Source organism: Corythoichthys intestinalis, chromosome 1 (genome assembly GCF_030265065.1).
Source record: "Corythoichthys intestinalis isolate RoL2023-P3 chromosome 1, ASM3026506v1, whole genome shotgun sequence".
In the NCBI taxonomy this organism is placed as follows: Eukaryota; Metazoa; Chordata; class Actinopteri; order Syngnathiformes; family Syngnathidae; genus Corythoichthys; species Corythoichthys intestinalis.
The window spans coordinates 45,784,364-45,801,106 of record NC_080395.1 but is presented as its reverse complement, the minus strand read 5'-3'; the positions used below and the strand labels follow the sequence as shown (position 1 = coordinate 45,801,106).

Sequence of the window (16,743 nt, the reverse complement as noted above, 5' to 3'; positions counted from 1 at the left end):
ACGAAATGATTAAGGACTGTAGTCAGGATTTTAACCCAAAGTTGTAACACCAATTTGAAATATATGAAGATAAGGATGAATCATGATTCATCCTTAACAACACAATCAAAATTAAATACGACTATACACAAAATGTTATATAAAAAATAGGTTTATCCCAATTTTTTGAATAAATTACAAGTTGCATGATACAATTAATACAATTGTATTCAAATGTATACATTAGTTTTAAGCTAGTGTACTTTATGAATTTAAATTTTTTCTTGAATAAAACCAATTAAAAACATTTCAAGTATTGTCGTTATAGCTTTAGAGCTAAATTAGATCTCAATCTTTTGTTGGGCCCACTAGTGTTTTTAAATGTCTACTGCGGCAGATTTGTTATAATCATTGTGTCACTGAAGTCTTTCAAAGACATACGCACAAACGGATAGAAGCACTTTTTGTTTTCAATCTACAGCCAAATGTTCTCGATGTTATTGTCAAAGTGATCATGGTATCATTTACCATTTGAGTTTCTTTTCATTTCAATTGATAGCGAGTGCTTTCCTCCACGGATTTCTTTGTCCACTTTCATTTTGACCGCTTGGCTGTACTCCACAAAAGGATTTTTGCCAAGTGGCGTAACAAGTTTGCATTTCTCATTACCTGTCATACTTGTCTCTCATGTTTGGGCTCACATTAGTCATTCATTTTCTATGCACCTATTTTTATTACATACTAGCAGTATGGCCTGGCGTTGCTGGGCATACTACTTGTGCTGGGTTGTTGGGGCCAAGGTTTGTTAAATGGACACATAAGAAACCTTGAAATTTAGGCTTCCCATGATTTTTTTTTTTTTTTTATGTTATGGTGTTATGGTGTTGTACTTATATAGCGCTTTTCCACCTTTCAAGGCGCTCAAAGCGCTTTACACTATCTCGCCATTCACCTACTGGTGACACAGCACCAGGTGCTGAATGGGATTATTGAGCAGTAAGGCCCAGCGTTGTTCGGGTGAAAAACTGCAAATTTGCATTTTCTATGCTAATTTTTGAGGTTTGAATTAATTAATTAGCACCAAATGGAGGCCAACAGAAATCAAACCCATCTAAGAACACTCCCAGACACATAGGGTACAACACTGTCAATACAATATTGTCAAAATCCGCCCAGCCGTTTCTGCGTACATAAAACACGAACACGCGGACAGACACACAGAAACTCTCCTTTATAGAGATTAAGATATCCAACTGGAATGAATCCCTTATTAACCCTTGAGAGTCGAAGGACGCGCCGGCGCGTCCTCAGTGCACGTCGTCTTTGAAGCGCCCTTACGTTTTAATTACGTCACCCACATGCCGTTGGTTGGTCTCGTTTTAAAGTGCGGAAGTTGCGGTTTACTCTCATTATTTGAAGTCAATCGACCAACTAAAACGTGAGATATTGTCATTTAAGTTTTATAGTTTTATTGTCCTCTCAAAAAACATTAAAAGGCTGCATGGATCATTTGTTTATGTCTATATTTCCATCATTTCTTGTCCTTTTTCAAAACGGAAGCTCCATGAAAAAAACACAAATCAAACGAACCCTTTCGAAGTACAGTGGAGGCACAAAATGTGTTTTTTTAATAAATATAACTGCCGTGCGAGGTTCCACCGAACGAGAGGGAGGAGTGTTCTGGAGCAGCGAGGAGGCGAGCGACGGCCGTTTGGATCGAGCAGTGACTTTGTGTGACTTTGAGAATGAACGGAAAACTAAATTTAGCGCAAGCAATTGTGCTTTTTGATCAACTTGAGGAAGAGGATGGTCCAAATTCGTCATCATCGTCTTCTTCGGAAGAGTCCTCGAGTGAAGATAGTGACGGAGTTGAATACGTGGGTGACGCCATCGACGAGTAGAGGTAAGCCAATTCACTTTTTTTTTTTTTTTTTAATGCTGAAAAAGTTTCTTTTGATATTGCAAGACAAAGTTAATTTTGATGCAATATAAGTGTGTGTTTGTGTATATAATAATAAAATGTGCATATCAGATCAAAGTCATACGTGCACTGTGTGTATCCCAGGCAGGAATTTATAATTTGTGGTGTTCTTCTTTCTATATGAAGATTAGAGATGTAGCACATATTCAGCTATGGTATTCTTTCTATTGTCATACATATAGATTTCCATTATTATTTATTGCTGTATATATTTTTATTTTATACTTTATTATTTTCATAAATACTGACTTTTTTCATGTACATTTATAGTGACAATGAAAGTAAAGTGAAATGAAAATGGAAGGGTGGAAAGAGGACCGACACCCCATGGAAGTGTGGGCTGTGTGATGTAGTGCCACACACACACACACACACAATCAGTCTTCTCAATTTGTGTATATAAATGTGTGTTCAAGAAGCTTGATTGTGTGTACATAGTTTTCATCAGGTGATGGGCCGCAATACCTAAACTCATACAGAGATGGCCTCTAAACACTTTTTGTGTTAGATGGTATATATTTTTTCACTGTTCTTCACTGTTTGGTCTGCTGTATATAACCTGTTTTGACTAGAGCGTGTATAAAGGAAAAAAACGCCTATGGCTATACCTGTTGTTTATGTTGAATTGTCAAATATAAGACTATTTATTCTACATTTTTTTGGTTGAATGTTCATCCGAACATGTTGAATAAATATTAAAAAGTTTCAAAACGGTTCGATACGCATGTTTGGTTGTCAATTGGACATCAATATTAAAAATTTTGACAAAACGATTTTTGAATTTTTGGTCTTTTTGGGCCCAAAATGATGATTTATAATTGGTCAGTGAAGGAAACAACAGTTTGGACATGAAGTTCAAGGTGTCACAAAAAAAGGGACCAAACCAGGCCATCGTAAACAATTCTTTCTTTGAAATATAAAGGCAACTTCAAAGGCATGCAAAATCAGACAAAATAGGCCCAGACCTTAAAGGGTTAATATTCCGAAAATTGTAACCAAAAAAAACAAATCCATTGTCTTGTTGTGGAGTACTCAAAACCACAATGTATCATCACACTACATATAAATTTGTACATGAAACCGTAAAATTTGAAAGCCAAATGCGACATTGCAATCGCAAAAAGATTTTTGTCAGCCTATCTGTGGTTAAAGTAAAATGAAACATTCAGGGAAACCGATTTTGCAAAAATAAAAAAAAATAAACATTTAAAAAACGGAATTGGCCCAGACAACATGCCACAAATCCACTACATCAGACCGATAAAGTTTTACCTCGGTCAAATAACAGCATATAGATAATATAGATAACCAAACGTAAACACCAACAAACAAAAAATGACGCATCTAGGGTTCCCAAGCGAAACTGCTGCCGGAAGAAAAAAAAACACACAAAAACCTGGGAAAATTCCTTACGTTTTAATAATACAATGAATCTAATTCAATCATACTAGTAACTTTTTCTTACTTGCATTTCTTGAGGGATCTTTCAATCTGTAAATCAGCATATACGCATTTGTAGAGCTGTAAAAGATTTAAAAAAATTTTAAAAACAATTATGGTTTAATTAAGCTGGAATACTGTGTTAACAGTTTTAAATTCACAAGTAGAGACCATACAACAAAAGCTACCTTGCAAAGGCACTGGAATAATATCCTCGGCTGCCTGAGGATCCCCCATAAGTCTTTCTTATGTCTTCTTGGGTGATCTATCCAAAAATGCACAAAGACTGTCAACCAGGAGTGAACAGATATTTTGACACTAGTAACATACACCCAACATTTAAACAGATACACCTGGAAAACCACTACAGGTGTTTTAGCAATGAACCACACATCTCAATTCTCAGGATAGAGTTCCCCCCACTGGTTGATACTGACCTTGCTAACATGCTGGTCATTGAAACTGTACCACTGTCCATCAGAGAAGGACCTAATGCAGGCGTAGTAATGGCCACCCGCAGCACTTCCGGAATGGACCATAACGGAAAACAGCTCAAAGCTTGGCAAACTCTGACAAAAGTGATGGAAAATATTGCTCAGACTCGTGCTTTGTCCTCAATAGCATCTAGTTCTTATATTTCACCTTTGGCTTCAAGACCCTTTCTGCGCTGCCAGTGCTGTCCAGGCAAATCCCCTCATCCACACAATCATCAGTCGAGAAATCATTGCTCATCTGGTCACTGTGGCAACTGCCTTCATTCTCAGCTCCACTGTCAGTGCAGCTTTCTGTCTGAGGGGACTTCTACGCGGACCGTCCAAAAAAACACAAAGGAAAGGACTTTAATCAAAAATAAGTGCTAAACTATGCCAGTCATGATTGAAGCTACTGCTCTCACCTCATCCTCCACGTCTATGAATGGACTCATATCAAGTTCGTCAGGAAAAGTCATGCTGTCATTGAGCTTGATGCGATGCATAGTGGTGTAGTCAAAATCAAATCGCTTCAGCTGCAGCGTCAGCAGGTAAGGGAAATGCAGAAACCTCAAACCCTGGAACAAACCAGGTGGATTTGAGGGATAACCGAATTCTCAGAAGAGCTCCTCCGCATTCTGCATGCAAATTGTGCAAACTCATTTCTAGAGAGCTCACCTTCCGGGCATCACATTTCTTTCTGCAGCGTTCGCAGAAGTACTGGTTGGGCCCATCTAGAGTTTCGGGCTGGATAAATGCCTGCAAAGCTTCCTCCTGGAGCACCAAAACATGAATCGGGTTTAAATTGTATTCAGGAGAGCACTCCTGCGACACTATATGCAATGTGGAAAAGAGAATAATGACTATTGGGAAAGGAAACCTTACCACACTGCCATAGGCTTGGCTGGCCCCAAAAGGTCTTATTACAAGAGGGATATCCAGGTACGTATCAATCCTCCAGCTCTCGTAGCCACACTCCAGACAGCGAACGTAATCCTTAAGCTTCCCTTGGTACAGCTGGTTGATCAAGTCAGCCTGAAGAGGAATGCAGACAGGACTTCGCTGACCCCATTAATGTTAAAAACCCAACATTAGGTAAAGTCAGTGAAGTTTCACATACATACACAAACCCTCTGGTTGCCTGTTCACATATCTACACCAACGGCCCCAAGAGCCATTAAATCATGCAGTCTAATGTTAAGGAGATAATATTTGAAGTAAATCGCAATCATGCTGTTTATTCGTTAAAATTAATGACCTTATAAGCACTGACATTTGAGTGGAAATACTAACATCCAATTTAATATTGATGCATTCCAGTGTTAAAATTATTCGACTGAAAAAAATTATCTTGCTCAACTTTAACCCTTTACATGGCAAATTATTATTTGGGGTGATTGAGGAAAAAAAAAATAATTCTATTATTTTTTGACACTTGTCTACAGCACGTTTCCTTTTCAGACTAGACCATGCAGAATACAGTGATCCCTCGTTTTTCATGGTTAATGGGGACTAGGCATGTTCCAGTTACCGGTTTCAAGGTTTACCGTGGTATGAAAACGTCACTGTTTCAAAACCGGAGTACGGTATTAGCTATTTTTCTATGTTCCAAAAATGTATCGAGAAATGGATTGGAGCGGCAGCGCTCACCCCTCCCCCTCCGGTTTTTGCCCTGTCAGTGACACTGCTGTCGCCATCCATAAAACTACACCTGAGCTTTTCCCCCCTCAAAAATGTCGCTAGTATGAAAGTATTTAGACTACCAAAAACAGAAACAGATGCCCGCGGCTTAGAGGAGGAAGGACAGCCGACGTGTAGGTAACACCTCCAACATGATTTCACATTTACGTGACCATCATCCGTCACGTCACATAAGATTTAAGGTAAGTAAACGTTTTCATGGATGTTTCCTTGGAATAAAAAAAAAAAAAAAGAACCCATACATCTCAAAATAACACATTTTAGAGCTATAATTGCAACAGCGTGAAACCGCGGTATTTTTGCTTAAGTTATCATCCCGTCAAAATCTCAGACCGGTACATGCCTAATGGGGATCCACTCCCTGCGATAATCGAGAATCCGTGAAGTAGAGGCAGAGCCTTTTTACATTTTTTTTTTTGGTGTGTTCAATGTATTTATTCAGATTAAGTATTGGAAAGAGATTCATATGAGACATGTTTTTCTCATTTTCCTCCAAAGTTAAATTTTTAAAAATAAAATAACATTGCAAAATGCTTGTCTTTATTAAATGCTTCACTGAGTGAGTTCACTCAGATCCGGTCACGCTGCCGACTTAAGCCTAAGTTATGCTCCTGGGTTGGGTGAAGGTGAAGCGACTACGGCGTCAATGAGCATTCGGTAGTTCTAAGGCAAGGGAACGTGTTGCTCTGTACTTCACCACCAAGCCACTAGAAGGGTGTGGCAATGTGTTTGTACAGTTTTGGGGGACGCTTGTCGAGTTACTTGTGGACCTCTTTGATGATACTCTCATCGGCTTGGTCCATTTTTTCGTGTAGCACAACAATGTTTGAAAATGGCGATTTCGCGCTAAACTGGAAACAACAGTCTGAGCGGACCAATCACAGTCCACTAGCAACACGTCTCCATGCGTTGACACGACACAAAATTAGAAAATTGAGGAGATGCACGTCAGTTTACGGCAAAGGGTCGTAAATTGGGTCTGCCTTGGCGGCGTAGGTCTGTCACAGAAGCATAACACAGCCTTTACACACACACTACTGCTAGTGTTTAACAAGCTCAATGAGCTCATGAAAACTTCTCTGGCAAGATCAAAGCTTCAGAGCTGTCACTCATCGTCAACTTTAAGCAGCTGCTTGGTGAGCAAGAAAAGCAGCAAGAGGGAGAGGTGAGAGGCTGTACGTTATCGGATCGGGACATCTCTATAAAATACTGTATTTATTACTTAATTGGAAAAAAAAAAAAACACGATGGCCAAAGGGCGCCAAGTAGCGAGGGATCACTATATTAATAATTGCAACAGGGATGAAGGGATGAGCTGTCAAAAAATAGATTAAAGTCCAACAGGATTTTTTGCAACTAAAAGCCACATTATTTTTAATGATATGTAATCACAAGCTTCTTTGTCAGACATGTGGTCTACGCAGACATTGGCTTAAGTGTTCACAATCCTGAGCTTTGGGAAAAAAAAAAAAAAAATGTGTCAAGCCCACAGGTCCTATTGGCTAATTTTCTTTTTCTCACAAAGTCTTCTGTTTGTGATGTGGGGCTGTTAAACATTTTGTCCTACCTGTTCCGTCTGCTTCCACTTTTGCTCCAAGGCATCAAACATGACCCTGCAAAGTTCTTGTACGTCATGTTGCTGCCAAGCTGGGATGAAAGTAAAAAAGAATATACATATACATTTCTGTTTCAAGTGACGACACCTCCCCAAACACACCTTAGACACTGTCTTTCGAGCCATGGTAGACTGTGGGAAAACTTACCTTCACTGCTGTCCCATCCAAAGCTCCTCGTCACATCGGTGGTCTCTATGGCACGTTTCTTGCTGGTCTGGAGAAGAACAAACAGTCTTTGCAGCTGGTAGGGAATGCTTGTGACTGGGTCCTCTTCAGATTCTTCAAACTCCCATCTGAAGAGGACATCAAATGAGGTTCTGTGTTTTAAAAGGCCACTAAAAAAGCAAACTACATACAGACTCAGTGAGGTCATAAGTTACACAACAAGAACCCGCCCCTTAAAAAGTATATGCATGCACAGAACGGTTACGATTAATTGACAGCTATTCGATTATCGAATTAATCTACAACTGTTTTCATAGTTGATTAATTAGTTAAGAGACATTGTTGACCCAAAAATGGTCGAAATCCTGTTTTCAAAGCCTCTTAAAAGTTAATATTCTCTTTATTGATATTCATTTAAAAATATATTTAAAATGTTTTCAATACTTTATTATTTCAATTTTTAAAAAAGGCAAAAATGTATTGTAATTTCTAATTGTATTTATTTCTAATGAAAACCCTGAATATTCTCATAGTTCTGTAGTCCTCGCTCAAAGCACATGATTATCTTTGTAATGAGTCACAATAAGATATTTGTAAACATCTGTGTTTAGTTTAGAAAACAATGAGAGTTTTATGTAGTTACATAAGATTCATATGCCAACTTTTCTCATCACATAGTTTTTGATTCTAATGCACATTTCTGTCTAAAATACAAAGCCCAGATCAACATAATACATCATGGCATGTGATTCATACTTTAAATGAGCTAATTACTCTATTAATCACATAAATCTGATGAATTATTAACAAAATAAACATTTGTGGTAGTACTAATGTACGGTGGTTCCTTGAGATATTGCATTTACCAAAGTGTTTTTAAGGCACGCGTCTTCGCTTGTCTTTGTCTTAATATTACAGTATATACCAGAAATCTGTAATCAGAGATTTTTTTTTTCTTTTTTAAAGTTTAAAGAATGTGTTAGGAGCAAAACTATTCTAAAACTAATTTCTACATAGTCCCTATATTGTGGATTTTCAACTATTGCGGGTCAATTTGAGATGGATCACCCATGATAGACGGGGATTGCACATGTTTACTTACTTGTACAGCGCGTTTCTGAACTCCGGGGTCATGAACAGGGTTTGTAAGAGACTGTTCAAATAGCAGGTCATCGCTTGGTTAACCAAACCCACATAACCTACAGTGGTGGAGAGAGCAAAACTAAGAACACAGCTGAGGTTGTGCAAATTGAATATCAATACACATTTTACCGGTGACAAAGCCACACCTGTCTCAGATTTGTTGAGGATGGAGGTATAAGAGTAAGAGGGGCTACTGCAGTCACCACTGCAGCCAATGGTACTGTCTCGGGGCAGGGGCCCAATGAATCTCTCCTGGGAGCTATCATCCAGTCCGCTGCTATCCGCTGCTCTTGATTCTTCCTGTTTCCAGAGATTTAAAAAATGCTCAGTTTTTTTCAGTATGAGTTCATGTGATTTATTTTTCAGTATGAGTTCATGTGATTTATTCAACATTGGCTGCCATTTACTGGGATAGCACTCAAGCTCTCCAAGTTCATATGGATTGGGCATCTATTGCAGTCAATGGCACTAAAACAGGAATATTCTCTGCCAGACATTCCAGTTCAGATAGATTACATGTACACAGTGTTGTTAATAACGGTGTTACAATATAACGGCGTTACTAACGGCGTTATTTTTTTCAGTAATGAGTAATCTAATTAATTACTTTTCTCATCTTGGCAACGCCGTTACCGTTACTGAGGCGGGAAAGGCGTGCGTTACTATGCGTTACTAAGTTGGTTGAATAAAAAAAAAGTCTGAGAGAAACGGACTCACGGGGACCAGAGCAGAGCAGGAGTGGGGAAGACGCCGTTGCAACCGCGATGCTAGGTGGCTCCAATAATACCTGACTGCAGCCATAGCCGACAAACTACGCCCACATGACACGGTAGATATCATATTATAGAACTAGATGCAAATGATAGACACTGCTGCACTGCCAACATGTTTTAAGGACTACATGCGTTTGTAAACAGCCGCCATCTTAAAGCAGTAGACCTCTCAGGAAGGCCCTGATGTAGAGGTCCTTCCTAGCGAACCTAAGTAATTTTTTTTAATTTAAAATGCTCCTAAATCGGCAAAATCTTAACTTAAATCTATCTTTAAATGATGAAACAGTTTTAAAACTTACACATGTTTAAAGTAGACAGAAGGGAACTAATGCAATAACGGGAGAAATGTTAACAACTTTAACGATTGATTCACAACTTTAAATGACTTCCACACATAGCAAAGGTTACTAGCTAGTTATCGCAATACCCTTGTGTCTAGTTAAGTGGAGGGTAAAGAATTGGGCTAGGGCCAATTGTCCCCCAAACACTTTAAGCTTCACATTGTGTGACCTGTGTGTGTGTGTTTTTTTTTTTTTTTTTTTGAGAAAGAAAAAAACATATCACTAGTTACTTTGCCAAGTAACTAATTACTCTTACATTCAGGTAACTGAGTTACTAACGCAATTACTTTTTGGGAGAAGTAATTTGTAATTGTAATTAATTACTTTTTTAAAGTAAAATTAACAACACTGCATGGCACTAAATGCGTTAGTAGACAGCCGCCATCTTAAAGCAGTAGACTTTTTAGGACAGCTCTGTTGTAGAGAACCTTCCTAGCGAACCTAAGTAACTTTTTATCTTTTTTAAATCTTTTTATATAAATACTTCTAAATCGGCAAAATCTTGACTTGAATCTATCTTTAAATGATGAAACTGTTTTAAAACTTTCATATGTCGAAAGTAGAGAGAAGGGAACAAATGCAATAATGGGAGCAATTTTAACAACTTTTTACAGTTGATTCAGGGTAAAGGGTAAATTAGGGTAAAGAATTGGGCTCGGGCCAATTGTACCAAAAACCTTCACAAAAAACTTCACATAGTGTGGCCAATGTTTTTTTTTTTTTCTTTTTTTTTTTTTTTGAGGGAAAAAAAAAAAGTAATTATCACCAATTACTTTGCCAAGTAACTAATTACTCTTACATTCAGGTAATTGAGTTACTAACGCAATTACTTTTTGGGAGAAGTAATTTGTAACTATAATTAATTACTTTTTTTCAGTAAGATTAACAACACTGCATGTACATCACCTTCAATGGTAGCCAGCTAGTTAACAAACAGTACTTCAAACTTAGCCTGATAAGTATAAATAGCAAACAACACTAAGCATGATGGTTGTATTACATTATTTCCCTCTCGTCTTACCTGATGTCTCCATCGCACTAAAACAGTCATTCCAGACTCACGAGGCCACACCATGTGACAATTTCGCATCACTCCCTAGTCTAAGATTAAAAACAAAACAAAACAAAACAACAACAAAAAAGAGCTGGAAAATTGAAGCCTTTTGCATTTCACAAGATCTTGCTTGTAAACGTAGAACAGCAGTTAATTTTACAGTAAAAAATGAATTCTGCACTAGCTATCGTTACAGCTTTCAAAATGGTTTTGTTTTATTTATTCTGGCCAGCATTTGACCCTCTAATAACTTCTGGTGGTCACGAACGCAAAGCTTATAGCTGCAGTTATCCAATGGATAATGTCCGAACTATTCCACAGAGGGCCATAGTGGGTGCTGGATGTCATTCCAACAAAACAAGACAACACCTTTTCACCAATCTGGTGTCTTACAAGTGTAATCAGTTGATTGCAGACATATGCTGCATGTTTTAACAGAAACTTCATTGGATCAACTGTCTGCAGGCATGGAAATGGGTCAGGGGTTAAAAAGGTGAGAAGGGTGTGGAGGAAATATGTTCCAGTACACTGTACAACCCAACAAAATATTGAGCTCTGTCGACCCACACTGTGTTTCAGCAGGGCCGTGCAGAGACCGGTGGAGGGGCGGGGGCTCGTAGATCAAAAGGAGCACATGAACAAGTACTTAATACACCTTAAAACAACATAACTTCAATTTTAACCAGCTTTAGATAATAATTGGCTGCAACTGTGACATACTTTAATTGGGAGGGGGCAACAGTGAATAGAAATCAACATTTTCTGGCTGTGACTCAGTCAGTCTGCCTCTTTTCTTCCTTCAACCTCTGCATCAAAACTTCCTTCCTCAACTTGTTCATCTGAGAACAAACCACATCAGATGGTCACTGAGCCACCAACAGCACAGTTTTCTAAAAACTATTATTTCTTTATTATCCATACTTAACAGCACCTAATAATTAATAAAGCAATGGCATAAAATCTTATAGAAAAATAACATTGTAATTGTGTATATAATTGTATTTTATACCTGACTATCCTTGCAAACTTATTCTTACCAAGTGTGCTATTCACCCAGTTGATGAGGTATCCACTGCCTTCAGCAGCTTCATCCAACTTTTTTTTTTATTCCTCAATCTCCTTTCCTGACAGTGTTGTGCCGACAGCGGCCGTCAGCACAAGTCCCAGCCGAAAATAACGAGTTTCAGGCGGACAATGGGAGCGATGCGAGGCGCCCCCGTCCATCCGAGGGCGTGCCACTTAATTTGACTCAACAGTGCGTTTCTTCGTTTATATTACCGCTAAATACACAAGCTTGACGCCAATTTAACGGGAGCTATTTTTTCACGGGAGATTTGGCTAGCTCTGGCAGTGTTCAACACAAGCTGCAACGAATGGCAGTAACTTTACTATATCGCAAAATATGAAAACGATTGAAACCGTTACTCACCAAAATCAATCTGCTGGCAAATACAGGCAAGTATGTATGCTGCTGCGCTCTGGTCTGCCCCGGTGTGGATAAGGCCTGCTTTTTGTTTTCACAGCTTTGCAATGCAACCAAAGGCTCTCCAAGCACTCCATGTACATGTAAAGAGTGCGCGAGATGGGAACAATGGAACACAGTTTGGGCCGATGATTGGTTCTCGTCAGCGAAGCATCTAGAATGATTTGCTGACTGTCCAAGTGTCACTTTTTTAAAGGACCGATTTCTGAATTGCTAGTTTACGTACTAAGTTAATCACATGATGATAATAATAATAATTAATTAAATAAAATCTCCTGACCCCAACCCCCCCCCCACCCCCCAAAAAAAAAAAAGAATTTCTCCTCGGATCTACGCAATTCACGTAGGTCACCCATTTTGACTTCAAAACGGCGAATTTCGCCAAAAGGTGAGAGATTTTCGTGCCTGTGTCTGTGCTCGATTGGTAGCAACACAAACCAGGACCCACAGGGGCCCTTGAGGACCAGTTTGGACACCCCTGGAGAAGGGTTTAACGGTTCATGTGAATGTATTGAACTGTTTGTTTTGCATGTTCAGTTCGGTTCGCTTCCGTACCATTTCAGTTTTATTTTATGCATTTTTTCCCTCAGAAGATGTATTATTAGGTCGAGCGAAGTGCTACATGCAGAACCAAATTCGGGTAGCTTAGATCGCAACGGACGCCCAGGCCGCTGCCGGCTAAAGACGCTTGCCGGTGCCAGCGCTGTTGAACACTTTTTTGGCTTCATTGTTAAACTTATGAATGGACAAAGGCAAGTGGATAAATCCAGAGTTATGTCAACAATTAAAGCAGATATATTAACCCACTTTAAAACGGAACGACCAAACAATGAATTTCGATCCACATGTAAGAAAGTCAGTTAGATATTGTCATTGCCACATGTGCTTTCTGCAGAAAATGAGGATATGTTCATCTCTCTAGCAAAAAACTTTATACCTGGATAATTACATTTGTCATGTTCAGGTCGTTGCTGCTGAGGATTCAAAGCTTAGTTTTGTATGTTCAATCGTAATTTGAATTTTATAATTGTTACGATCATTTATGTTGTAATTTTATGAACTTAGTGAAATTTATTTGAACTATCACCCAAAATATTAAATGTTATTTATTTACACAAGTTCTATTGTTTCCCTTTTTAAAAATAAAAGATTGCATTTTTTGTTCCGAAAATGAACCAAAGCGAACTTACATTAAGTATATACGGTACTTATACCTCTACCAATGGAAGAACTTTGTATTTTATTTATTTAAAGCCAAGCAATGCATTTCACTCACCGAAGCAACATGTGGCTGTTCTCCATCTTTGTCCGTTATCTGGAGGAAATTCCTCTTACCACCAGGCTGAAACCCAGAATCCAGAAGTGACACCTCTCCGCTGTGCTCGAGGGGTGTCTGGATACATCAAAGAGACGAGGAATCATACATCATTTGTTTAGATTAACTAGCTATTCTTCTTTCCAATACTATAGGGCCTCCATTTTAAAAGGATCCTCTATTTTTAAGACAATCCTTAAAAGATAAATGTTAGTATGAGTTATAATAATTTGATATTAAAACCCCCCTTAATGTTTTTGTTTTAATAAAGTTTGTAAAATTATTTTAAGTGATAGGTCGCCATTTTTGTTACGTCGCAGTGCGTGATGTCACCGGGCCCGTTGCCGAAATTCCAGCGTGTCACTCGTTAGCATTCCCAACATGTCGTCAGTTCTACCCTTCCTATTTGAACCAGATTTGAAAAGTGAAGAGCAGGACAGCACTGTCGGTCGTTCACAAGACGAGTTTCAGGGGAAAATGTGTGCAGCAAATACCTGATAAGACAAAAGTTGGGCAAAACTGGTGATGCACTCACTGCTAGTGAGTCTCAATGGCAACAGAGCGAGAGAGTGCTGTTGGGAACTCCGGTTGGGAGCGAGAGAGTATGCTGTTGGGAACTCCGGTTTTATTAGCAGATATTCAAGGTAAGCATATTGCGTTTTCAAACTTATCCCAATATAATTAAGTAGATTGTTAGCATCCAGAGCTGTCGTGTGCTTTACATACCGTACAGGCCAAAGAGCACACCTTGTGTAATCCATGTCTTGTACATTGTAATGCGTGGTAGGTAGGATACGTGTATAAAAGTACCAAAAAGGGGAGAAGCTTCCACTTATGCACATTTATTCACAAAAAAATATTTCCACCTTGACCACTCTTCACTCCGGAGCTCAGCAGTGCGCAAACACGCGTTCCCTGACGAACTCCAACATTGTTGTGAGGTCCACGTCAGTCAATGTCGTCACTGTAGCGTGCCATAGTGCTTTAATTATTTAGTATGATTTGGGGAAAACTCCCACGAAGAATAGTCAACAAAAAAGATAGCAATAGTAACCCAAATCCGCGTTTTTTACTCACTCGAAGAGCCAGGTATTTGACCGATCCCATGGCAATGTTGCAGCCGCAATCAGGCCGTCGATTCCACAAAATAGACTGATCCGAAAAGGCGCTGTGGGACCGACGAATCAAAAAAAAAAAAAAAAAAACGGACAGATCCGACACCAATATTGCAGAGGCGGTGGGACCGTCAATCCAGAAAACAGACGGAAACCCCCACTTGACAGAGGATCCAGGAAAAATGTTCGGGTGCCAGTTGTAACGCGTGGTGGGTAGGATACGTGCATACAGGGACCAAAAAGGGGGAGAAGCTTCCACTTATGGACATTTATTCACTAAAAATAGTAATTCCACCTTGACCACTCACTTCACTCCCCTTGTTTCCATTTGACTGGAAATTGCTTCCAAAAGCAGCACATCGTGGCATTTTACTTCACGAGTTTAGGCAGCAATAAGCAATTGTTCAATACGCTACACATTTGGAAAGATCCCAATTACGTCATCACTGCGAGCCCGCAAACCGCGGCGCCAACTAACGGTCAAAATATGTACTAATTATTATAAAATATTGTCATTGATTTAACATTTTATGTGTTTCTAACAACATATTTTAGTACAAGAGAACAATTGTGGTTTATTGGAGCCTACATGTACTTAAGTTTGAGGATCACTTTAAGACAGTACTGAGACAAGCAAGAGTGAATTCTCGTGTTACCGGAGGATTCTGTCAATGTGCAAATTGGTTGGATTTAAAGGGAAAATAGTTTTTAAATTTATTTTTAGAAGATTATTAGAACTAATGTATAAGAATAAGGTCAACATGCACACTTTCTTCATGATGTCCTTGCTAAACATGAGCAACCAGAGACCGCTGCAGTGTAAACATACAGTAGCTTAATCCACTGACCCACTCAATGAGATAACAGGCAGAGCACCTAGGCTTTGGCCTGGGTCAGAAGCAGGATTAGCTTTGGCTCCTTTAAGAAAAGGGGCCAGTATATACATAAGAAAAGAATACCAACCCAATTTCTCTATATTATTCATCAGCAAATACGAGCATGGGGGAAAAACTCCTGTATTATGTTTACTTTGTACAAGTGAACAATGGTATGTCCAAATCCAATATTGAATTAAACTTTTAGGCCATGTGTGAGTTTCAAACCCTGCATTTCTATCAGACTTAATTCCTGATACAGCACGGCCTCAAGGGTACAGAAGTGATGAAAACTATGTAAACTGTATAAAAACTATAAACATTTGACGGGTACGACGGCTGAATGAATTTTAATCGTGTGGTGTGTAGCTAGTAGAATTTCCCAACCATCTCTTGTGTGTTTCCCCAGGCGAGTTCAAAGGATCCGTTGACATATCCTGCTTTATGGGCAACATCTTCATAGAGTTTGGAGAGGGTTGTGGATGCAGGTAGGTTGAAAGTCAACCTCTCGTTGACAGTCTTGGCACAGGTAATGTCCTGGATTATACACAGTACTCTGGGCTCCTCAGCAGCTTTTTGGATCTGAAAATAAAAGACAATGGGGAAGAGTGTAAGCACAACTAGATATCCCCGACTGCCTATACCATGTTTAGTCTGTGAAAAGCTTGTAAAAGTGTTTTGTTGAGCAATGCTTGCTCACGTTGAGTCAGAAGTTTTCAGAATTCAAAACATATCATGCTGTGTTACGGATCAAACCTAGTGGATACAAGTCAAGTGACATTTCTGAAAAACATGCAGCAGGTTACGCAGCCAGATTCAAATGAATCTTTGGCATGGAGAGAACTGATGACAGGAAGGGAAGTTAAAGGGCCAAATGCCAAACCTGTTTGAGAGGTCTAAATATGGTTTGTGGCATCTTATTCCAATAACCTAAATCCTCGTAAACTCTACCTGTTTCAGACTACCATGGTGGTCGAGAGGAGACCACAGGAAGTGATGTTATCATAATGCATGCACTGGAGACGATTAAGATTAGGATCGTGCACATAGAAGTAATATACTGTAGACGCCGTGACACATCTGTTTGAGCAGGAAATTGTTTTAAATATAGTAAATTAAAACAGACGAGTGACATGTTGAGTGCCTGGACGTAGAGCAGGGCGGTATACCGAAAATTTACCATTACCGAAATTCTTCATGGTGATCAACGTAATTTTGACCATGTCGGTAAATTTGGTAAATTAATAAAACAAGAAAATATAGTATTTTCATCCCGCTTTGAATTTGTGTTG

General features: G+C 39.0%; 1 protein-coding gene across 1 annotated transcript in view; it reads right to left on the bottom strand.

Annotated features, from left to right (window-relative positions):
* usp47 (ubiquitin specific peptidase 47) overlaps nt 1-16,743 on the bottom strand; it is a 46,638-nt gene that overhangs the window by 15,446 nt on the left and 14,449 nt on the right. The window contains exons 2-14 of the mRNA XM_057855362.1: nt 15,839-16,033; nt 13,423-13,539; nt 8,642-8,795; nt 8,455-8,551; nt 7,335-7,480; nt 7,139-7,218; nt 4,756-4,905; nt 4,549-4,644; nt 4,296-4,448; nt 4,043-4,201; nt 3,838-3,969; nt 3,589-3,665; nt 3,426-3,481 (exon numbers count right to left, since the gene is read on the bottom strand). Coding sequence (XP_057711345.1) covers nt 3,426-3,481; nt 3,589-3,665; nt 3,838-3,969; nt 4,043-4,201; nt 4,296-4,448; nt 4,549-4,644; nt 4,756-4,905; nt 7,139-7,218; nt 7,335-7,480; nt 8,455-8,551; nt 8,642-8,795; nt 13,423-13,539; nt 15,839-16,033 — 1,612 coding nt within the window. The remainder of the gene's footprint in view (nt 1-3,425; nt 3,482-3,588; nt 3,666-3,837; nt 3,970-4,042; nt 4,202-4,295; nt 4,449-4,548; nt 4,645-4,755; nt 4,906-7,138; nt 7,219-7,334; nt 7,481-8,454; nt 8,552-8,641; nt 8,796-13,422; nt 13,540-15,838; nt 16,034-16,743) is intronic.